The sequence below is a fragment of the Rhinoraja longicauda genome, chromosome 11 (genome assembly GCF_053455715.1).
Source record: "Rhinoraja longicauda isolate Sanriku21f chromosome 11, sRhiLon1.1, whole genome shotgun sequence".
Classification (NCBI taxonomy): Eukaryota; Metazoa; Chordata; class Chondrichthyes; order Rajiformes; family Arhynchobatidae; genus Rhinoraja; species Rhinoraja longicauda.
The window spans coordinates 39,640,611-39,665,372 of record NC_135963.1 but is presented as its reverse complement, the minus strand read 5'-3'; the positions used below and the strand labels follow the sequence as shown (position 1 = coordinate 39,665,372).

Genomic DNA, 24,762 nt, shown 5'->3' with positions numbered 1-24,762 from the left:
ATGTTGGCCTTCGTAACAAGAGGAGTTGAGTATAGGAGCAAAGAGGTCCTTCTACAGTTGTACCGGGCCCTGGTGAGACCGCACCTGGAGTACTGTGTGCAGTTTTGGTCTCCAAATTTGAGGAAGGATATTCTTGCTATGGAGGGCGTGCAGCGTAGGTTCACTAGATTAATTCCCGGAATGGCGGGACTGTCGTATGTTGAAAGGCTGGAGCGATTGGGCTTGTATACACTGGAATTTAGAAGGATGAGGGGGGATCTTATTGAAACATATAAGATAATTAGGGGATTGGACACATTAGAGGCAGATAACATGTTCCCAATGTTGGGGGAGTCCAGAACAAGGGGCCACAGTTTGAGAATAAGGGGTAGGCCATTTAGAACGGAGATGAGGAAGAACTTTTTCAGTCAGAGGGTGGTGAAGGTGTGGAATTCTCTGCCTCAGAAGGCAGTGGAGGCCAGTTCGTTGGATGCTTTCAAGAGAGAGCTGGATAGAGCTCTTAAGGATAGCGGAGTGAGGGGGTATGGGGAGAAGGCAGGAACGGGGTACTGATTGATAGTGATCAGCCATGATCGCATTGAATGGCGGTGCTGGCTCGAAGGGCTGAATGGCCTACTCCTGCACCTATTGTCTATTGTCTATTGTCTATTGTCTATTGAAATTCAGGCACTTCCCTCAACCGTTTCCTTTTTTCTGTGTAGGAAGCAATGTTTTGTAACACTCATACAATACAATACAATACAATACAATACAATATATCTTTATTGTCATTGTACCCAGGGGTACAACGAGATTTGGAATGCGCCTCCCATACGATGCAATAATTTAAGTAATTAACAGCAACCCAACGAATATGAGCATATGAGCATCGTATTGAAAAGTAGAAAGAGAAAATACTAGAAATTACTGGTCAGGAAATTGCTGAAGTTTCGGGTGGATGACCCATATTGCAAGATGAGGAGGAAGGCCCTGCAGGAGCCTGGGGCTTACAGGGATTTGGAACTGCCCCAGTGGACCAAGCACGCGCGTGGGCAGACCGGACTTTGGAAATGGCGCCAAAACATGCCAGCGCCCACATGTAAATAAGCAAAATTAATTTCACTGTGCCGTTGTATATGTGCCAAATAAAGCACCATTTGTCAGACAGTGGTGAATATGTGTGTTTTTTTACCACAGAAGGCTGTGATGCCCATCTATGGATATTTTTAACGCAGATATAGATAGAATCTTGATTAGTATGGGTGCCGGGTGTTATGGGAAGAAGGCAGGAGAATGGGGTTTAGAGGGATAGATCAGCCATGATTGAATGGCAGAGTAGACCTGATGGGCCGAATGGCCTAATTCTGCTCCTATCACTTATAACATTTTGACTTATGACCATTGAACCAATGATCTGCTGATTGCTGGTAATGTTTTCTGATTTTATTTATCCATTATCTTCACACTAAAATATCCTATAAATGTGATTGTGTTGATGCATCAGGTGTGAGTTTTATTTTCAACAATAATGCCAAGCCGTTCCTTATGGAAAAAAAGTCAGATCTACATTTGTGGGATTCCCGCGGGAATATTAAAAAATATATATTTTAAATAATAATGTTTTGTTTGTTGTCTTTTATCTTGATCTTCCAACCTTTAATTTTCAGTAAAAATAGACACAAAAAGCTGGAGTAACTCGGCGGGACAGGCAGCATCTCAGGAGAGAAGTAATGGGTGACGTTACGGGTTGAGACCTTTCTTCAGACTTTCACCAGTCATTTTCACCAGTCAACAACATATTTACCCACAGTTTAGACTTAGAATGTTGAGCCATCTTGTTGATATATGTGTTGGATTCCAGGGGTCCCTTGAAACTGAAATTTGGCAGCAGCCAACATCAGAGAAGGGGAAATCTTTCAGCAACAAGTAGCCACTTTCTGTAAAAATCTAGTGTCATGCAAAGTGAAGGGCTGGAGGTCGATATGGATTTTTTTCTTTCTCTCATCCATTAAGTTACAAGGGTTTTCTTAACTTTATCCTAAATCTTGACGGTATTGGTATATATTCAAGATTCAGATGGCTGAATTAATTTGGTAGCAGGGCTGTAATGTAACGTTGTGCGGTGCGACCTGTGTCTGAGATTGGGAATATTAACAACCGCAATTTTGTAGTTGTGATATATAAACCTAACCATGTCCAGAAAATTGACTGGAAACAAATAGTCCTGATGTTTTAATTGGGGACAATGGGCTAGTTGAGCCATTTTTGTTAAAACTGACAGCAGAAGAGGACTACTCATTAGTTATCAGCACTTGTATTCAAATATATTTTCATGGTCCTCCATAAAAAGCCATCTGTTGCATTGTTGCTTCATTCGTTAATTAAGTTGGTTCAATACTGATTGAAACGTTCTTTCCCCACTATGTTACTCAGCATTTGTTTTTGCATTTGATGGTTTTACCTTGATGCATTGTGTAATGTGAGGTCCATATGACTGTTAACCATTCACGAATGGCCGTTGCAGTTATCCATGTATCGGAGGTGATGGTTATCAGATAGTTATGAACAAGAACTGTTAGTTGGTAGAGGAAAGTAAAAATTGGAGGAACAGCACCTCATATTTTGCTTGGGTTGTTTACACCCCAGCGGTATGAACATTGACTTCTCTAACTTCAGGTAGTCCCTGCTTTCCCTCTCTATCCCATCCCCCTTCCCACTTCTCCCACTAGTCTTCCTGTATCCTACTACATTCTATCTTTGTCCCACCCCCTCCCCTGACATCAGTCTGAAGAAGGGTCTCGACCTGAAACTTCACCCATTCCTTCTCTCCCGCGATGCTGTCTGACCTGCTGAGTTACTCCATCATTTTGTGTCTACTTTCGGGACTCCTTAAATGTTCAGTTCAAATCAAAGACTGGTCCCTGCGAAGAGGAAGCAATATTGTAAGGCTGTTTGCATCATGAAGTGTTTTGGTCATAGTCTGACTCGTATGGCCACAATCCAATATCATGCTGAATAAACTCTTAATCTCAAACATGATGTGTCAGGGGAAAAAAAAACTTCAGGTATTTGGAAGGGGAATGAAACCTGATATTAAAGCCCAGCTGTTTGAAGGGATCTGATGCAGTCCATGCTGTGTGTGAAGGTAGAGTGGCTTTGTTCCAGAGTATAGTAACTCTTTTATGTGGAGCTCCATCAATTCATTTTTAATGTCCTTTTATTCACTTCTGTCTTTCTTTTGTGGCACTCTCAATCCAAGCACTTGGATTTTCACTGGGGATTCTTGTTCGCATCCAAAATGCTTAGTTTAGAGATACAGCATGGAAACAAGCCCTTCGTCCCACTGAGTGAATGCTGACCATTTGTTGCCCAATCACACTAGTTCTATGTTATCCATCAGATCTTCTGACATCTGCTTCAGTTTTAATGCCACACTATTGGGTTATTGGTGTATAAAGGTGCTGGGAGATTGAGTACCCCTCTGCCATTGTAACCATGTTTTTCCTTGAAACTAATAAATTCCATTCTCAAATGTTCTTCCTTTTATTTGAATTTGATGCCATGTCATATCTTGTAGTTGACTGGGGATCCATCTCATTTGGTGTTTCGTCATGTGCTGGTGCTTTGTTTCATTGTAGATAGACACAAAATGCTGGAGTAATTCAGCTGGACGGGCAGCATCTCTGGATAGAAGGAGCTGGTGACGTTTCGGGTCGAGACCCTTTTTCAGACCCGAAACCTCACCCATTTATTCCATCCAGAGATGCTGCTTGTCCCGCTGAGTTACTCCAGCATTTTATGTCTATCTTCCATGTAAACCAGCATCAGGAGTTCCTTCCTACACTTTGTATCATTGTGTTCGGCAGCACAATTGAATCTTGCCCTTTTATCTGATATGAGTAGGATGTGTAAGTAAATTGTGATGATATGGGTTTTTTTCACTTCCAATTTTCTCTTCCACCATTAACTCTCCATACAATCCATGCTGAGGTCAAGGCGTATTTGGGACCAGCAGTAGTTTTAATGATCGTTGGTGTTTGATGGATTCTGAATTATTCTGAAATCTCTTAGTCATAAGTGTACAAGCTGACTCATCAACAAAACCAAGCCATGTGGAAGAGGGTGTTGCTGTTTTATGTTATACTCGTTTACACTACAGTGGTACTATATGATTATCACTGTCACTGCACCACAAATCTTGGAACTGTGTGGAGAGGATCAAAGCCAAAAATCAATGTATAAAATAGGGAAATGAACTCTTTGCACGGTTAGTTATTCTGATAAACTGGTCAGTACAAACTTAAACATAAACTGAACAGACTGATGGAAACCAGCGCACATGAGAACTGAGACCACTTGCAATAGTGTGGGTGGAATGAGGTTCATCTTTTCTTTGGTCAGAGAGGATGCATTTTTACTTTCCATAGTCTGGTCTGTTTTGAGCCAGACACAGGGAACAAAGTCTGAACCAAGTAAGATAATCTAGATGATGATATTTATTCACAAAATGCTGGAGTTACAGCAGGCGATGATGATCTGCCGAGGGAGAAGTCTGCAAGATTTAATTACCAGCTAAGAATGAAGTCTAGCTGGATCAAGTTGGTCGGATAGGTTTTCTGGGTAAATGGATGAGTTTTAATTTATATTGAAGTTTGTAATTTTTAAAAAAAGAAAAACTCAGCACATTGGAAGTGGGTGTAATCTCAAAATGTATAAGAAGGACAAAATATTAAAATAAAATGTCACTTTACTAATTTTCTCATCTACCCAATTTAGTCTCATTTCCCCCATTCCTCGCCTCCAATTTTCCCCTATGGTAAACACCAAGTTATGCTCATAATGCTCCAAAAGGTATTTAATTAGCTGGCTTTGGGTTTTATTGTTTCATTGTGGGAGTTTAAGAATCCAGAATTTAAGAATAAAAATGTACTTTTCAATTCGGAAGTTCTCTGATAAGTCTTTGGAAGGGTGACTATATTTTGATCTCTGAACTTCTCTCAACTGTCTAGGTGTCGATCTGGATTTGTCGGTGAACATTGCCAGCACCCAGATCCCTGTCAGATTTCAACCTGCCTTAACGGAGGAACTTGTATCATTTCCATCGCTGAAGGCAAAGTACAAAGATCATGCAGTTGTGCTTTGGGGTTCACTGGCGATCGGTGTGCGATGATCGTGACCAATGTCTGCTTGAACAATCCCTGCCAAAACCAAGGAACCTGCCAACTCATCACCCTTCAGAAGTATGAATGTGCCTGCCAACAAGGGTGGATAGGTAAGAATAGCCTCAGGTTGCAGTGTTTCATCGTTGTTTTTTTAAAGTTTAGCTTAGAGATACACCATGGAAACAGGCCCTTCGGCTCACCGAGTCAGCACCGACCAAGGTTGTTGGGTTGTTTTTCATGAATTGGCCATGACTTTCCATTTAAAAAAAATATTGTTAATAATTCACTGGATGCTGACAGCATGGAAAGTCTCCTCTGCTGTTTACTGCTTGATTGGTCAAAAGACTGGTCAGATGTGGAGAGTAAAATCACAGCTTCTCTTCAATAGTCAGTTGGCGATTCAATAAAACATTTTGGCCAGAGATTGTGGCATGTTTTAGGCATTGCACTGACATTTATGAATAGAGGATTGAACCCACAACCTTCACACTTGGGCAGAAGAACCATGATTAAAGGGCAAGGGATGGAAGATAATAAATGTTTCACTTCAGAATCTTCTCAAACTTTTTATTAAACAGGTAAAAACTGCCAGCATGTGGATTCCTGCACCTCGCAGCCATGTGCTAATGGGGGCAAGTGCAGCAGTTCAAGGAACAACTACACCTGCACCTGTGCTTCCGGCTACACGGGGTCTCGCTGCAAGACCGACATTGACGAATGCAAGGTCAGGGATCGGTGCCTGAATGGAGGGATCTGCAACAACGAGCCTGGCTCGTACCGCTGCCTCTGCCAGCCGGGCTTCACTGGATCCAGCTGTGAGAGCGTTTACGTCCCCTGCTCGCCATCGCCCTGCGTTAACGGAGGCACCTGCCGGCCAACCAGTGATGACCTGGCCTACGAATGCAACTGCCTGCCAGGTCTGTAATTGTAATTGAGGCAAACGATTCACCCTCCTGTACGTGCTCTTTCATTTAGTCAGATCAGGGCAGACCTGACCTCGGATCCATTGACCCACTCCACATCCTACAGTAACAATACCAAAAACATATATATCGCAAAAGCTGTAAGTCTTCCAAACATTGTCTTGTTTTTGGAAGAGAGAGCCCACACATTTTGAATGTCCATTGAGTTTGCTAGTTTCTTTCCTAAATTACCCAAGTTTGGTTTTCCAAGTGTCTATGCCTTTTGTTCCTGGTCATCTTGAGATGAAAATACTTCTCTGTATTTGCCCCATCAATTAAATTCAATGCATGAGACACCTGGGTATTAATGATCTAGACAAGGGAATTAAATGTAACATCTCTAAGTTTGCGGATGACACAAAGCTGGGTGGCAGTGTGAGCTTCGAGGAGGATGCTATGAGGCTGCAGGGTGACTTGGATGGGTTGGGTGAATGGGCAGAAGCATGGCAGATGCAGTATAATGTGGATAAATGTGAGGTTATCCACTTTGGTGGCAAGAATGGGAAGGCAGATTATTATTGGAATGGTGTCAGATTAGGAGAAGGGGAGGTGCAATGAGTGCTTGTGTGCTGGGTGTGCTTGTGCATCAGTCACTGAAAGCCTGCAGGTACAGCAGGCAGTGAAGGAACATAGAAAACAGGTGCATGTTGGCCTTCATTGCGAGAGATTTGAGTTTAGGAGCAAGGAGGTCCTACGGCTGAGACTGCACCTGAAGTATTGTGTGCAATTTTGGTCTACGAATTTGAGGAAGGACATTATTGCTATTGAGAGAGTGCAGTATAGGTTCACCAGGCTAATTCCCGGGATGGCGGGACTGGCGTATGATGAAAGAATGGGTCGACTGGTCTTATATTTTGCTGCAATTTCGAAGGAGAGGGGATCTTATAGAAACATATAAAATTCTTGGAGGATTGGACTGTGTAGATGCGGGAAAAATGTTCCCGATGTTGGGGGATTCTAGAACCAGGGGCACAGTTTAAGAATAAGGGGTAGGCCATTTAGGACTGAGATGAGGAAAAACTTTTTCACTCAGAGAGTTGTGAATCTGTGGAATTCTCCGCCACAGAAGGCAGTGGAGGCCAATTCACTGGATGTTTTCAAGAGAGAGTTAGATTTAGCTCTTAGCGCTAAGGGAATCAAGGGATATGGGGAAAAAGCTGGAATGGGGTACTGATTTTGGATGATCAGCCATGATCATATTGAATGTCGGTGCTGGCTCGAATGGCCGACTCCTGCACCTATTTTCTATGTTTACATCTATGTTTCTATGATCAGACCACAATCTTCTGTAGGCAAGTTATTGTTGAGCATCAAGATGTGCAAATTCTCTGAAGTTAGAGCTCAGGAACTGGGGAACTTCGGCGAGGATACAATCCAAGTGAGATATCCCATCAGGTTACGCAAGCTTGTGGAGTGTAGGAAGGAGGAAAGAATGAGGATCAGCATGGTCTTTTTGCGGCGATTTTTCAGTCCCTGATTTGTTCATCTACCATCTAGTGGAATGCTGCAGCAATGATGCATTTGCTAACTAATCATTATATAGGAGCAGAATTGGGCCATTTGGTCCATCATGTCTGCTCCGCCATCCAATCATGGCTGATCTGTCTTTCCCTCTGTCTTCTCCCCATAACCCCAGACATCCCGTCTAATCATAGGATATTTCATTATCCAATAGTGAGTTTGAGAAGTCCAGAATATAGTAGTGCTACTTCACGATAATTCGCCTTTCAGCTATGTTGCTACAGGAGTTATCAAGTAGTCACCTTGTCCATCTGAATGCAGGAAGTGCCAGAGAAAGGATGTGTTAGAATGCAAATTGAAAGTGCGAGGGATAACTTCCCCACTCCTTCCCTCACTGAAAGGGCCATAGGTTTTGGATGAAGAAATTATTTGGTGGGATAGTGCTTAGGAAGGCAAATTCAATGCTAGCATTTATAATGAGGACTGGAATCCAAAAACAGAGATGTAATGCTGAGGCTCTTTCAGGCGCTGGTTAGGCTGCATTTGGAGCCCCATATCTGAGGAAGGATGTGCCGGCTCTGGAGAGGGTCGAGAGGAGGTTTACAAGAATGATTCCAGGAATGAGTGGGTTGGCATATGATGAGCATTTGACAGCACTGGGCCTCTACTCGCTGGAGTTTAGAAGGGTGAGTGGGGACTTCATTGAAACCTACAGAATAATGAAAGGCATAGATAGAGTGGATGGAGAAAGGATGTGGCGCTCGTTTAGGAAGGAGGTGAGAAGGAACCTCTTTAGTCGGAGGGCAGTTAATCTGCGGAGTTTATTGTCACAGAGGACTGTGGAGGCCATCAGTGGATATTTTTAAGGCAGAGATAGACAAATTCTTGATTAGAAAGGGTATCAAGGGTTATGGGAAGAAGGCAGGAAAATGGGTTTAGGAGGCAGAGATCAGCCATGATTGAATGGTGGAGTGGACTATGGGCCGAAAAGCCTAATTCTACTATAACGTGAACGTGATAGTAAACAACACAGTGCCTGTATAGGAGGCTTGGGCATTGATTGATTTGATCTGATCTACATGATATCCATCATGCCATTAATGTGATGGTGCTTACTGTATTTTATGAAGCAATACCATAATTGCTATCGTGCTGGGTGCATTTGTGTTCCTGGTGAGTGGAGAATGCAGTCAAGTTATTTCTTTTTGGTAACTTTCATTGTGCCCCACTTACAATACAATACAATATATCTTTATTGTCATTGTACAGGGGTACAACGAGATTGGGAATGCGCCTCCCATACGATGCAATAAATCAATTAGCTAATCAGTATTAATTTAAACAACCCAATGAAACAAATTAGAACAGTTTTAAAACAGAATAAAGTGCAAGCAGATCTGTGCTGGTTCACTGTGCGATGTGTCCAATTCAATCATTCTTAGTGTGATAGGTCTGTTACATCTGTTATATACCCTGTCGATAAATGCCTGGTAACCATTCAAAACCCATTGCGTCGAAGCACGTTCTCCAATAAGAAAGCCTACAAAAATAAGTCGATTTATTCACAAAATGCTGGAGTAACTCAGCAGGTCAGGCAGCATCTCGGGAGAGAAGGAATGGGTGACGTTTCGGGTCGAGACCCTTCTTCAGACTGTAAAATCGATTTGTACCAGCATCTGCAGTTATTTTCTTATAGAAAAATGTCATTGGCTCTAGATCATATATATGCAACATTTGGATTAGAGGGGGAGTGCCAGCCATATAGCCCCCAATTTGCTGCTGCTCATATGTTGTGGACATGCCTCGGAGTCACTGACCAAATGCCCGTGCACTTGCATGAGCTGCTTCAACAGACTTCTAATCACAGCAGTGAGCATTGTGGAATGCACAATCTTACTCGAACCAATTGCCAACAAAGTCCAGATGCTGAGTTTCGAAGTTTGAAAAGTTGTAATTGATTTTTAACATAATGACCAGGGGGGAGAGGGTGGAAGTTGGCTGAGGAGTCGGCTGGAGTATTTTTCCCTTTATGTATAGGCAACAGTTAATTGGAGCAAGGAGTCAAATTATCACCTCTGTTTGAGTGATTATTCAATGCATTAACACAGTGTAATCTACCCTGTGTGGTTCTTGCGTAATTATTTTCTTCCTTCATTTTCCTCCACTCTAAACTTGTGGCTGAATGCTCGTGCTGATGTAGAGAGAAAAAAAACAACGTATTTTTTAATCTGGCCGAGGATCTTGGCCAGGAAATGTTCTTTGTCAATGAGGAAACATTTAAACTGAAAATGTGGGTGAATTACTTAAACAATTAGCTCCAATAGCGGGTCCCTCTTGGCACTATTAGCCCTGCTCCAAGGTCAATTAGGAGCTATCGCCCAGAATGGGAAATGCAATCGCCTGTTGGGATAGGGTGTGCAGGAAGCTAAGCCTTGCTCAGTTACAGGATGTGAAATACCAGAAAAACAAGCTTCTTGGAAGGAGTACAAGAGGATGTCGCTGGAAGTACTTTGCATACAAGAACACACACTGCCGCAGTACCAGAGCTGCTGCTCTGAATGCTGCTCCTTGTCCTAAGAATGTTTTGATTTAAGTGGGACTGCACACTTTCAGATTTCAAATTATATTGTGCATTAATTTTGGAAGGAGGTTATGGCTTTAGCTTTGAGAAAGGAATATTGGGTCACGTGGGAAAGGGACAAATGTCGTTTCGGCAGGATTGTTTTGCTAGTCACACTACACTTGTATTTGAAAGGTTTTGTATTGATACCTGGCATGTGGATTGCTGGCAAGGCTAGTGTGGATGGTCCAGTTCTAATTACATAAGGTGTTGCTGAGCTGCTGCCTTGATCGAAGATAGTCCTTGGTGTGAAGGAGCTCCCACTCTCATGTGAAGTTGGAGTTCTAGGATTTTGCCTTCACTGTAGGAAAGAAATAATCATGCCAGTCAATCTGAAATAAATAATTGTGCCAGTGTGACCGACCGGGAGGTGCTCGTTGTTCCCTGCGACTGCCGCCTTTGTTTTTTAGTTTTTGAAATACAGACAGAAACAGGCCCTATGTGTCACCGAGTCCACGCCAACCAGCATACATACATACATACATACATACATACATACATACATACATACATACATACATACATACATACATACATACATACATACATACATACATACATACATACATACATACATACATACATACATACATACGTCCACTCCATACACCAGCACTATCCTAGACACGAGGGACAATTCACAATTTTACAGAAGCCAATTAACTACAAACCTGCATGTCCTAGGAGTGTGGGAGGAAACTGGAGCACCTGGAGAAAACCCACGCGGTCACAGGCGAACGTGCAAACTCCGTACAGACCGCATCCTTAGTCAGGATCGAACCCGGGGCTCTGGTGCTGTAAGGCAGCAACTTTACCGCTGAGCCACCGTGCTGCCCTTTTTGCCTTCACTGCAGGAAATAAATAATCATGCCAGTGTGACCGGGTGGTGCTGGTTGTTCCCTGCGCTTACTCAAAGGTGGGAATTGTCAGTTTGGACAGTGCAGTTGACAAATCTGGGCATATTTCAGCAGTTGTAGATCAAGCATTTAATTCGAACTCCATTGCAGATAAAGTAGCCTGTTGGATTGCCATCCAATTTATCATGCTAAATTGAATTGAATTGAATAAATTTTATTCGCCAAGTATGTATACATACAAGGAATTTGCCTTGGTGCTTTGCTCGTAAGTAACAACATGATATACGGTAAACAATTAAAAATAAAACATAATTTGAACATGTGAAGGATGAAATAAAATACCAGAGCAAAAGGAGGGACAGTGGTTTGCAGTGAAACAAGCAGGGACAGTGGTTTGCAGGGACGGATTGAAAATGTCTGTGTAGACTGGTGCCAGTTGTTCGGCACAGAGCTTGTGGGCAGAGGGGGAAACATCCTGGAGATTTCCGGCTTTTCTGTCCCCTGAATAGCTTTTCCACCTCCTCAATTGCTATTGTTAGTGATGGAGAAATGGCCAGACTGATGTTGGGCAACAAGGAGGAGGTGGGTAGTGGAGGAGGGCTCAGTCCTTGCAGGCTGGAATCAGGCTGTAAGTGGGTGTGAAGTGGTGATTGGGGAGGAGTGCTTGGGGAAGAGTCCTGTCTTTGCAGACTGTAGTCAGGCTGTAAGTAGGTGTGAAGTGGTGTTTGGGGAGGAGTGGTTGAGGGAGGGAGGGAAGGGGTACTGGGGTTATGTTTCTATCTATCGAACCTGCAGTAGAACTCGTTCAGGTTGTTGGTCAACTGGCGATTGTCCAAGGAGCGGGGGAGGTTTCCTTTTGTAGCTGGTGATTTCTTGCAAGCTCTTCCTCCTTCACTGAATCCCAGTGGCTGCCATGTGTACCGGCTATAAAAGGCAATTGTGCAGGCTATTTCAACAGCACCTTTCAAACCTGGGACTCTATGACCAGGAAGAACAAGGTCAGAATATGTTTCTAAATGGCATATCATCCTGACATAGAAGTGCATTGCTTTTTGTTTACAGAATATAGAGCAGCAGAAGAACAGGCTCTTCAATCCAGAATGTCTGTGCCGAATATGATGCCTAGATTTAATCTGCTTACACATAATTCTCATCCCTCCATATCCATGTGCCAATCCAAAAGTCTCTTAAATTCTACTATGCTATCTATCTCCATCACCATCCCTGGCAGTGCGTTTCAGGCACTCAGCACCCTCTGTGTAGAAAAATCCCTTGTCGTGCATATCTCATTTAAACTTTACCCCTCTTACCTTAAAGCTCTGCCCTCTAGCAATAGACATTTCCATCCTGTGAAAAAAATTGTGACTGTCTACCCTATCTGCTTCTTAGAATTTTATATACTTTTATCGCAATCCCCGGCATTCCAGGGAAAATAACCCTACTCTGTCCAACCTCTTATAGAGGTGTACAAAATCACGAGAGGAATAGATCAGATAGATGCACAGAGTCTCTTGCCTAGAGTAGGTGAATCAAGAACAAGGGGACATTGGTTTAAACTGATGGGGGAAAGATTTAATAGGAACCTGAGAGGTTATTTTTTTCACACAGAGGGTGGTGCGTGTATGGAACGAACTGCCGGAAGAAGTAGTTGAGGCAGGTAGTATTGCAATGTTTAAGAAACATTTGGACAGGTACATGGATAGGACAGGTTTAAAGGGATATGGGTCAAATGCAGATAGGTGGGACTATTACATCTGTTGGTCGGAATGGGCAAGTTGCGCCGAAGGACCTGTTTCCACACTATAACTAATGAATCTATGACTCGCCTTAGCTGATAACCCTTAATCCAAGCATCATTCTGGTTAATCTCCTCTGCACCCTTTCCAAAGCCTCCACGTCCTTCCTGTAATGGAGGGCCAGAACGTCACACTCCAAATTGCATGCAATACCCCAATTTAAATTCTGAAACTCTCCATCCAAAGGCGTTATGGAACAACCTACAAGAAGATTTCTCAGCCCCACCTCTTTGGGCATTTTAGGATAATCAATGTTGGCTTTAGTGTTGTGCACGTTCCAAACAAATGAGTAAGTACAGCTTGTAGGTGGTGTACACTGCTGTCCTGTCGTGCCGGAGGTGTCGTTCATGGGCGGCACGGTAGCGCAGCGGTAGAGTTGCTGCTTTACAGCGAATGCAGCGCCTGAGACTCAGGTTCGATCCTGACTACGGGTGCTGCACTGTAAGGAGTTTGTACGTTTTCCCCGTGACCTGCGTGGGTTTTCTCCGAGATCTTCGGTTTCCTCCCACACTCCAAAGACGTACAGGTATGTAGGTTAATTGGCTGGGTAAATGTAAAAATTGTCCCTAGTGGGTGTAGGATAGTGTTAATGTGCGGGGATCACTGGGCGGCACGGACATGGAGGGCCGAAAAGGCCTGTTTCCGGCTGTATATATATATGATATGATATGATATGATATGTTAACACAGTGAATGAGTCGCCAATCAAGAAGTTATTTTATCCTGGACGGTTTCAGGTTTCAAGAGTATTGTTAGAGCTGCTTTTGTTCAGGAAAGTAGTGAGCACACTCGTGACTTGCGTCTCCTGGACTGTGGAAAGGCTTTAGAGTTGAGGAATGAGTCATGGGTGCAGGGTGCCTAATCTTTCAACAGCTCTTGTGGCCACAGTATTTATCCGAACTAAATAGTATCTTGTTTTCTGGCTTATCATTAAAATTGCAGTACAAAATAACTTTTGAATATAAATGAGGTCACCACACTTCTGAGGTTTGATACTGTTTCTTCTTTACCACACGCTGAAGTGCTCGAAAACTGAATAGCTGAGGTGAAAACCATATCTTAAACCTCTGCCACTTAGTCAACTGTCTTCCAGATTACTTCTCGTTCACTTCTGTGAAAGTCATTTGCAATTAGAGCCAATCATCTCTGGGTTTAAAATGAAGTATAGCACATCAATTGAGATTTTTAAAAATCCACATTTTGTAATTCAATGAAATCACCTTGTGTTAATCAGCATTAAGCAGTGCTTGTGAGGGAAGATTAAATTATCTTCTGCTGCATTAATATCACAGCAGTGCATTCTGAAATAATTGCTTCTCAACCTACTCTTGATTCTGGGGTCCATCTTGAGGTCAGTAGCGAGGATGAGATTCAGCACTGCTTCAAGAGCTACTTTGCTTTTAAAATAATGCGGATTATTGATTAGAGCAATGGTTTATATTGAAGAAATAAAGCTTGAAAGAGCAATGTTTTGGAAATTTGATGAATTTGAGTTAAGGACACCCTCTTTAATTTAAAAATACAAACACACAGGATACAAGGTAGGAGTGTGAGGAGGCCAATCAATCCCCTCAGGCGGCCACTCGATCCCCTCAGGCATGCTTTGCTAAGGACAAACAGCAGGTCAGGCAGCATCTCTGGCGAACGTGGATGAACTGCTGAGTTACTCCAGAACTTTGTGTACTGTTTTTTTTAAACCACCATCTGCAGTTCCTTGTTTCTACAATTTGCCCTGTCATTTAATATAATCATGGCTGATCTGCCCCAGATCTCAAATCATGTTAGTTCCACAAAGCCCTCAATTCGTTGAATTATCAAAAAAATATTTACCTGCTCCTCCTCTTAAATACTTTGTGATCCACACTCCACAATTCTCTGTGATTGAGAATTCCAGAGATATACCACCCTCTTCTATATGCTGTGATTTTAAATGATTGGTCCTCATTTTGCAACTGCTTCTTCATTTAAGACTCTGCCACTAGCACAAATGCCTCAGTGTTCACCCTGTCAATCCACTGTATGATTTTAAATGTTCGAATAAGATGGCCCCCCTTCCATCTCTAAAGTCTAAAAATCTAAAGTAGCCATTTGAGGCAAGCAAATCTCTCATCCAGAACTTGGCCTAACAGTTCACCTGTGGATTTGATCTAATGCTAGTTCATTGTTTTGCTTACTGTGGACTCACCAACATCCTTCTACAATTGTAAACATTCTCTTTTTAAATTCCACTCATTCAATTCAGGCCAAAGTGCCATTTGGAGACATGAGACGGCAAGTGCTTGAATCTGCTGCTTGTGGTACAAGCAGCATTCGTCGGGGTGGGGAGCAAGTAGGAAGGAATTGTCAATGTTTTCGGGATGAGACCCTGCATCAGTTTACGTGATTGTTGCTTCAAAACAAAAACAATTGAAATTTGTGGCACAAGAAGGGATCTAGAGATGGGACATAATAAAGTTACTCCCATTTGTCAGTTATCGGTCCTATTGCAAGGTCTTTATCTGAAATGTTGGCAGATCCTTTCCCTCTCTGCAGATGCTGCTCAACCCGCTGAGTGCCTCCAATGATTTATTTTTTGCTCCAATGTGACATTTGTCTTCCAAACCATTTTGATACAGCCAGCCAAGTGCTCACTTTCTGTTTTGATACTGTCAGTGTTCTTTGCTGTACAATAACAAATCAAATTCTCTCTCACCCTTGGCAGGATTCAGTGGGAAAGACTGTGAGGTAAACATTGATGACTGCCCTGACCATCAGTGTCACAATGGAGGCACCTGTGTGGATGGAGTGAACACCTACAACTGCCGATGCACACCTGAGTGGACAGGTATTTGGAGACATTTGGCTGCATTGACCTGAATTAAAAGAAAGGAGGAAGGTCAGATCAGGACACACTATAGTTAATGGGCTTGCCTTGTTTCTGCCAGCAGGTGGTTGAAATGTAACTGAAAATACCCTAAGTTAATTAACTCCGAAGAAGAGTCTCGACCCGAAACGTCACCCATTCCTTCTCTCCTGAGATGCTGCCTGACCCGCTGAGTTACTCCAGCATTTTGTGTCTACTTTTAATTAACTCTTGATATGGTTTAAGGAAATAATTTACTTTGAAAGTGTAATCTCTGTGCTGTTTGGCAGGAGCAAAGTCCCACTACATCATTGAGAGCTCCGGTCAGTTAAATCTATTCCTGATCGTGTAAGCTGAGAGAGGAATGTTGGACTGGACACAAAGAACTAGAAAATGAGCTGAGATTCCTGTTCCTGATCACTTTCAAGTGATGTCTGTTGGAAATGTACAGACAGGAACTTTGGATGAAAGCTTGGTTCTGCAAACTCTGCATTCCTGTTTGTGGGGGGAAATAAGCAACCAGAGGCACAGGAGGACTGATGTGGAGTCGATGGCTTTCTTGTAGTCCCTGGCGCTTGAAAAACAGTGCAAATCTCAGGAGTGAGAGAGGTTTGGACGATGTAAATGTTCTTTGCTAGAAAAGTTGCCTCAAAGACACACAGAAATTTCATGGCACACAAAGGGAGCGTTCTGGCCAGAAGTAGAGCATTTTAAAGCTACTCCCATTTCCCAGTTCATGTTCATTGTCTCAAGTTCATGGCTGTTCACATGCTCATCCAGGTAATTTTAAATGAGACGTCTGTTTTCTGTCTCAATCGATCTTCCCAGCAGTGACTTTCATTGTTTGGGGGACAACATATTTGCGTCTCAACCTTCCTTTTTAACTATTGCTTAAATCCATGATAACATTCCCCTGCCTCAGATAATCAACCCCACGACCCTTCCCATTGATACTAAATTCATTTATATTAAATCTAGTTTCAGTTTTTAATTCCAAATTACAGTTTATTCCTGGAAGTGCTTTCCTCTATAAGGTCACTCATGATACTTTTGACCTCAAGTTTAGAAATCTTTTTATTGGCCATTTGTGATCAGATATTAATTCTCCCAGTGAAACAAAAACAAAGTGCTGGAGGTACTCTGTGGGTCAGTCCGCCTCTGCGGTGGGAATGGACAGGCGATGGTTTGGGTCAGGACCCTTCTTCAAAACTGGAGTAGAGGGGAGATGGGTGCGAGAAAGTGGTAAGAGGTGGGCAAGGGCTAGCAAGTGAAGAGTGGGTCTAGATGAGAAGAGCTTAATTGGCAGATGAGTAAGGTGAGGGAGAGAAGGGTGAAGATGATCGCCAAATCAAGGTATGATGAGTGGAGAAGACAAAGGAGTTCAGATAGTGGATTTGGTAAGAAAGGAAAGTGAGGAGTGAAATGCAAAACCTCCAGGCAGGATGGTGGGTTAGTTGTGTAGGAAGAAATTGCAGATGCTAGTTTATACCGAAGACAGACAGAAAATGCTGGACTAACTCAGCTGGACGGCAGCATCTCTAGAGAAAAAGAACGGGTGACGTTTGGGTCGGAACCCTTCCTCAGACTGGGTTAGTTCCCAGCTCCGTTCGATATCAGTGATGATTAACTTTAGACAGGTAGGGCACTACACCTAAGTAAATCAAAGGCAAGGAGCATTGAAGGCCGAGTCCCTTTTGGGCCACAAATGTCTGGCTCTCAGTCGGTATTTCCTGTTCTGTGATTCAAACCAACAAGATGAACATTTTTGCTATCATTTGCTTCTTCAACTCTTCCTCCCCTATCTTTCCCCCACCCCTCAGTCGCCCTCTGTGTGTGCAGAAGGAAGTTGGTGACAGTCGTCAGGATGGAATGCTGCATGGATCTGAGGGGTGGTGGACTTGGATTGGAGGGGGAAGGGGGAGTTCAGTGTGAGAAATGTTTTAAATTAACTAGGCTAGCAGGATATTGGAGTTAATTGAAAGCAGAATGGGGGAATGCTCTGCGAACAAAGGAGTTTTTGGTTTTCGTCCATTTGGCAGTGACTATAGCTCTTCAGCTGGACTGCGTTCGGGGTAAGTGAGCAAAACTTGAGGTTGAGGAATCGATTTGGTCTAGTTCCAGTGATTTGGCTCCAGGGATTCAGAAGGTACTAATTTGTTTGCAGGTGGGTGGAGGAGGTGGGGAGTGGCTACAATTTGCATCTTCGTGCTGCTGCTGTTGTCAGCATTAATTTAAAATTAATGTATATTAAGACTGACTTCATGCATTGTCATTCACAAACATTATTACAGGCGTGTTGTGACAAGGCTGTGGCTTTCACTTGCTATTCACTTGTTGCCACCTGACAAACTTCCTACTGCAGCAACACTGACTTTCCCCCTTGCTTCACAGCTGCTACCACACGTCGCATTGCAAAGAATTATGTATAACATTGGACTCGTGCAGCACAGAAATAGGCCTTGTAGCCCACGTATCCTCCCAGACCATCAATCCTCCATCTATAGTAATCGCATCTTTCCTCTCACCTCTCACCTAACCACACAAGGAGTAATTTACAATAACCAATCGACCGACCAGCCAGCATGTCTTTGGCATATGGGAAAAACCCCATGGAGTCACAGGGAGAACATGCAAACTCCACACAGACAGCACCAAAGATCAGGATGGCACCCGAGTCCTTGAGTTGTAAGTTTAGTTTAGTTTGGAGATACTGCGCGGAAACGGGCCCTTTGGCCCGCCGAGCCCACGCTGACCAGCAAACCCCGCCCGCCAACACCATCCTACACACACTAGGGAAATTTACAATTTTACCAAGCCAATTATCCTACACACCTGTACATCTTTGGAGTGTGGGAGGAAACTGAACCTCCCAGGGAGAACATACAAACTCCACACAGACAGCGGAGAACATCAGACAACAGAACGTACAAACTCCACACAGTGAGGCAGCGGTGCAAACCACTAGGCTGCACTGCTTCATAGAATTTGGGAATTTTAACTGACAAATCTTTGTGTATTTGTGTCCCCAATGTATATCTCCTCTCGCCCCTTTTTTATCTTGGACCTAGCAGTAAAGACGTTCATCCTTTCTCTCTTCCCTGCTTATTGAGCGTTTCTTTAAATCCATTTTGTTAATCTCCACAGTCATTTAAAGTGGTAGTATGTACGGATTGTATGAACAGAAGCCGTTTGGAGTACATTGCTAAACTATTAATCCCTTCCACCGCTTAGGTCAGTTTTGTACAGAAGATGTGGACGAGTGTCAATTGCAGCCAAATGCCTGTCAGAATGGAGGGACCTGCTTCAACATCAACGGAGGCTATCACTGCGTCTGTGTCAATGGCTGGAGTGGAGACGACTGTAGTGAGAACATAGATGATTGTGCCGGTGCAACCTGCATGCATGGAGCCACCTGCCATGACCGAGTTGCATCCTTTGTATGTGAATGTCCTGTCGGCAAAGCTGGTAAGTATTCTCTCGGGATTCTGCAGCTCAAGTAAAGTTTCTAAATTTAGGGTACAATTAAGGTGGCCTTGAATAATGTTGGGGCAGAGAGACAGTGACGAAACTTTCACCACCTCTGGCTCGAGGTTTGGATTTGGTTTGCCTAAACCACTTGAATTTAGAACCCAATATATTGAGCCAAAGGCCTTTCTAGTTTCCTGTTCTGATAGTGGGTTCTGCCTTGAGTCAGCGGTGGCAGATTTGGTTCTTGGTATTGGCTTGGTCTGTCAACTGCGTCCTAAAATTAGAGCACTAATTATAGACTTCAAAGAGGAGAGAAGTGCACAAGTCTTTAAACAGCACACGTTGCTCTTTAAATTACGGTTAGATTCCGCAGGATAGTCCCTCTATCCTATGGGGTATGGGGAGAGGGCAGGAACGGGGTACTGATTGTGAATGATCAGCCATGATCACATTGAATGGCGGTGCTGGCTCGAAGGCCGAATGGCCTACTCCTGCACCTTTTGTCTATTGTCCCTCGTTAACTTAGCGTCTTTCACTGTCCAGTGCAGCCTTGCACCATGCAACAAAGTGAATGTTAGATAAAAATTATTGTAAAAATCAAATAAATCTTCCACAGAAAGTGTGATTGAGTGGTGATGGCTAAAGTGAAATCTCTATAAGATTAATTGCCATGTGCATACAACGTGGAGTGGGCTTGAATATGTTTTTGATGTTGGTCACGTTATCACTATCTTGAATGATACTGATCATCTGTGAAGACATCTAGTTTAAGACTTTATTCTCTTGCCAGGAGGTGATGTTCATGATCTCTCCATTGAACAACTGACAATGACTACTGGGTACGATGCCCTTTTTTTTTTTGCTGCCAAAAACGTTTTGCTAATTATTGTGATTATTCTCCCCCCAAAAATGTGCATTTTGTCCCTTGTTTCCTTATTTTTTAAAAAGAAAATCTATTTTGTTTCATTCTTATGCTTTGACGTAACTAATATTACTAAACTGAATATTTCCTGTTTGTTCCTTAAATATATGTTTTAATTTATCTCAAAAAGTACTTTCATTTCATTATTCTGGGTGGTTTCAAATCTTATGTCTAAAAATGGAAATAAAGTGCAGATCCATGGCTTTGCAAGGCTGTTTGCACTGAAGTGAAATAAATCAGCCAAATGAATCTATATGTTCAGTTATTTAAGATGTTTAATTTCACCTAGGGTCACCTCTGAGCAAGAGCAACTACAATATCTTTGCTTGATACTTCTCCAAACAATTGCAACAGTGATTTCCATGTTATGAGAGCTCCTGTATCTTTGTGAAAGCTGGGGTTGCTCACAGACCTGTTTGGGTGCTTCCCCAACCACCTCCCTCCAACCGCCTCTCCCCCCCATTCCTTTCCTTCCTCACTGTGCTTGACCTGACCTTGCTCCTTCTCCCTCCCCCCCCCCCCCCCCCCCAGCTCTTGCACCCTCCTAGCACAATGATTTCTTTATTGTCACGTGTACCGGGTAGAGTGAAATGCATTTTTTGCACACAGCGCTGCAAGACTATCCCTGTCAACCCTCCGGTTAGTACAGAATGTACTAACAGCACAGAGTCCATATGCCAGAGGCACTATTTTGGCGCCATTACATAGTCCGAACAGCAGCTCACTACATGAGCCCATTGCGGTCTCCATTTCCGTCAAGAGCCCATTGTTGTCTCCATTTCCGTCTTCCCGCAAACCAATGTCCCTCCTTGCGCGGCCCTCTTCAGCTCTTGTTTCCTGGGGGTGCCTCCCGTAGCCGGCCTCGAGGGCACAGAAGGTAAGACTTACCAGACTGGCCTTTCCTCTCCAGGGGAGTTCTTGGTTTCACAGCGGGCGATCCAGGGTTGCAGTTGGAACACAACTGCAGCTCACAGGGCCCCCGGGTCAAGTCCCTGGCTGCTGTAGGGCCTCGCAGGCACAAGCCCCACCAGTTACCCCTTCACTCTGCTCAACCCTGACGACTCCATCGCATTTCCTGGCCCCTGTGCTCATTACCCAAAATAACATTCTTGTATGCCTCCATCCCTTCATTCCACACAATATACACGGTGCTGAAATGTTGAACTGGAATCAGCACTTAGATAGTCAAAAACAGCTGAATCAGTGGTTGTTTGTGAGCAATAGTTAACAATGTAATTACAATGCACTTTCCTTGCTTGCTATTTGGAAAAACATAGATTGAACAATAATTGTGTTGCTTCTAACTGCAGACAAGATAAGAGTGTTCCAAATGTAGATGGCCCATGAGAAAGCCATGAGATGGCCGATGTGTTGCCTCCATGGTGCTCAGCAATTATCCTAATAGTTGCAAAAGATACGGAACAACCTTGTAGCTCTTGTTTAGTTTTAGTTTAGAGATACAGCATGGGGACAGGCCCTTTGGCCCAACTAGTTTGCACTGCCGAGCGATCTCCACACACTAACTCTATCGCTAGGGCCAATGGGCTTACAAACCTGTACTTCTTTGGAGGGAGGGATGATACCGGAGCACCGGAGAAAACCTATGCAGGTTCTTAGTGGATAACATTTTTGATAATGTACTCATAACTCAGTGCAGTGATTTGGAAATCTTCCGAAGCCTGTTTTAAATTATTTTTTTTAGATAAAATGTGGAAAGGGAAGCTACATTATTTCAGTTAAAAAAATTAAAATATCCACTTTGTGCACCCAGATTCAGTGACATAGTGGTGTATTTCACGGGGATGCATGTGCAGTGGTAAGGGAAAGTTATTGTTCAAGGAACTATCTGTTTATTAGGCTCTTGTACTCTAACTTTAAGCATATAATGTTAATTTGCAAAAAGGATCTTCAAAGGCTTGATGAAATGCTGAATTAGGGGCAGAATTTATTAACAACTGATTTTTTTTCAAAATCTGGTGCAATTCTGAATATATTTTATAATTGGCCTTCTGTGTAAATCTTAGTGTTCAGTTGACAGTGTGACTGATCATTCCCTGGTGCTGAACACTTGGCGGCAACGTTTTGTTGCTCCACAAGCCAGTATTGTCCATTGTTCTGCACATGTGTGGCTATCTAAGATAAATCATTGCTGATCTGCTTTGCTGAGAAGGAAACCATGCATTTTTGTTAGGTTCTTGAAATTAATTCTGTTCTTTTCTCCAAGCGGCAACGTATTCATGCAACACCGTTTTAATGTAACAAAAACACCCCTAACTGCATCACTTGACTTAGATGAGCCAGATTATTGATGTTGAACTTCATAAGGGCAGCGGTAGAGTTGCTGCCTTACAGCGTTTACAGTGCCAGAGACCCAGATTCGATCCTGGCTATGGGTGCTTCTCTGTACGGAGTTTGTACGTTCTCCCCATGATCTGCATGGGTTTTCTCCGAGGACTTCGGTTTCCTCCCACACTCCAAAGACATACAGGTTTGTAGGTTAATTGGCTTGGTATAAATGTAAAAATTGACCCTAGTGTAGGGTAGTGTTAATGTGTGGGGATTGCTGGTCTGTGCGGATGGGCCTGTTTCCGCCTTGTTTCTCTAAACTAAACTAAACTAAACAATATATTAATGTAGATGATCAGAAGCTTGGAGGAAGGGAAAGTGTTCCTAGCAGGAAAGAGAGCTAGAGAGGCAGGAAGGTTTAAGAAGGGAATTTAGAGAGCTACCGACCTTGGTGCTAGACACAGCAAGACAATCCATTGCTGGAATGATTGAGTTTAGCAATGACCCACAACACAGACTGTGAGGAGGGCAGATTCGCTGAAGATGAAAGAAGATGCTCATGAGGGAGTTTAAGCGCAGGGTGGAGAATTTTAATAGTGAATCCCTTGTTTGCTGTCAGGCAACTTAGCTCCGTGGTAGTGGGGGTATGGGTGAACAGGGCTTGGTGAGTGCCAGTACATGAGTTACAGTATTTTGAATTATCCAAAGTCTCTTGAATAGACTCAGCAGGGCTAGCAAGGAATGCCGCCAAATCCAAATGTAACAAAAGCACAAGTTAGTGCTTGAGCAAAAGTTGAAATAAGGCAGATAGTAGACACAAAATGCTGGAGTACCTTAGCGGACCAGGCAGCATCTCTGGAGAAAAGGAACAGGTGACATTTCAGATCGAAACCAGACTGAGAGTCGAGAAGAAAACTAGGAAATCAAGGAAAGGTGGAGCCCACAGTGGTCCATTGTTGGCTAGGGGAGAGGTGATAATGAAGGGATACAGAAATGTGAACAGTGGAACTTGCAGGACGACTAGGGTGAGGGAGGGGCGGAAAGAGAGGGAATGCAGGGGTTACTTGATATTAGAGAAATCAATATTCATACCACTGGGTTGTAAGCTGCCCAAGCAGAATATGAGGTGCTGTTCCTCCAATTAGCATGTGGCCCAGGACAGAATAGTCAATATGGGAATGGGAAGTGGAGTGAAAACATTCGGCAACCAGGAGATCATGTAGGCCAAGACAGACGGAGCATAGGTGTTCAGTGTTCAATTATCTTCAGTGTAAACCAGCATCAGCTGTTCCTTCCTACACAATGAAATAAGGCAGAGGTGGAGTTGGCCAGTTGTAGGAGGTCAAGTTAAAGTATGTTAATGGTGCAGGTGTGAAGCTCTGTTCAATTGTGACAACAAGCTTGTGAACTCTCCGGTTCAATTTGAGAAGTAATACATCTTGATTTGGTGGCAGGGGAATTCCAGATGTTGGCGTTGGCCTTTGGTATCTGCAGAGGAAATCTCTGCTCATCTAGTGCTAGATTTCAGTTTGACAATGTACAGGTGGTGAAGGGGTAGAGAAGGTAATGGGGAAGCAAACCTCCATGCTTGTCAGTCCTCCTGTGATAAGGGATAATATTTGTCGCGAGGAAGGAGCATGCTGGGAGGGACCACGGACGAATCCTGGGGATCATAAGGTGAAAGTGGGGTTTGGGAACACCGGTGATTACAGGTTTGATTGGCTAAATAAAATGAACCTGGTGCGAGTTCCCATACAGCGAATGATGGTGCCGAGATTCTGGTGTATGATAGTGTGATCAACTCTGTCAATACAAACAGCCAGGTGAAGGAGTTGAATGCTTGCCCCCACCACAAGGTGACTTATTGACTTACCAATGAGATCTGTTTTACAGTCCTATGTTTCAACAATGGTTGCTGTCAAGTTTAACACAAATTAGTTACTTCTCTTTTTGTGTTTGATATCACTGACCTCATTCTGGTATCTGTCTGGGAAGAACACATGAAGGGGCTTTGAGTAACAACTGTTGTATCCTGGTGATTCTGTTCTTTCCACTGTCTCATTCAGTTCCCGCAGCTGGGCTCTGTCATTCCTTCCTGCTGCTTCTCTTCACTTTGCCAGAGCTGTGTTTGCACTCACTTTAACAGCTAAACAAAAGATATTAAAGAGAACTGAAAATGCCATGGAATGAAAATTGAATTGTTTCTTAGAATTGCACATGCAGCCAATGTAAGCCACTTGTTTTTTTATCGTGGTTATAAATCAAACAAAAAATAATTTTTGCATTGAAATCTTTCATGATAGCACAGAGACCATTGCTGTGTGCTTAGCACCATCTGATCAAGACGCTGAAGACAGTTACTACTTATATTCGGGTAGTATCTTCTCAATAAATCGTCGAAAAATAC

The 24,762-nt window shown here is 43.2% G+C and overlaps 1 protein-coding gene across 1 annotated transcript in view; it reads left to right on the top strand.

Annotated features, from left to right (window-relative positions):
- The window catches only part of LOC144597818 (uncharacterized), a 148,874-nt gene that overhangs the window by 62,588 nt on the left and 61,524 nt on the right, over window positions 1–24,762 (top strand). Inside the window, exons 3-6 of the mRNA XM_078407439.1 lie at window positions 4,989–5,251; window positions 5,720–6,058; window positions 15,539–15,661; window positions 18,911–19,144. Of these exons, the coding sequence (XP_078263565.1) occupies window positions 4,989–5,251; window positions 5,720–6,058; window positions 15,539–15,661; window positions 18,911–19,144 (959 nt within the window). The remainder of the gene's footprint in view (window positions 1–4,988; window positions 5,252–5,719; window positions 6,059–15,538; window positions 15,662–18,910; window positions 19,145–24,762) is intronic.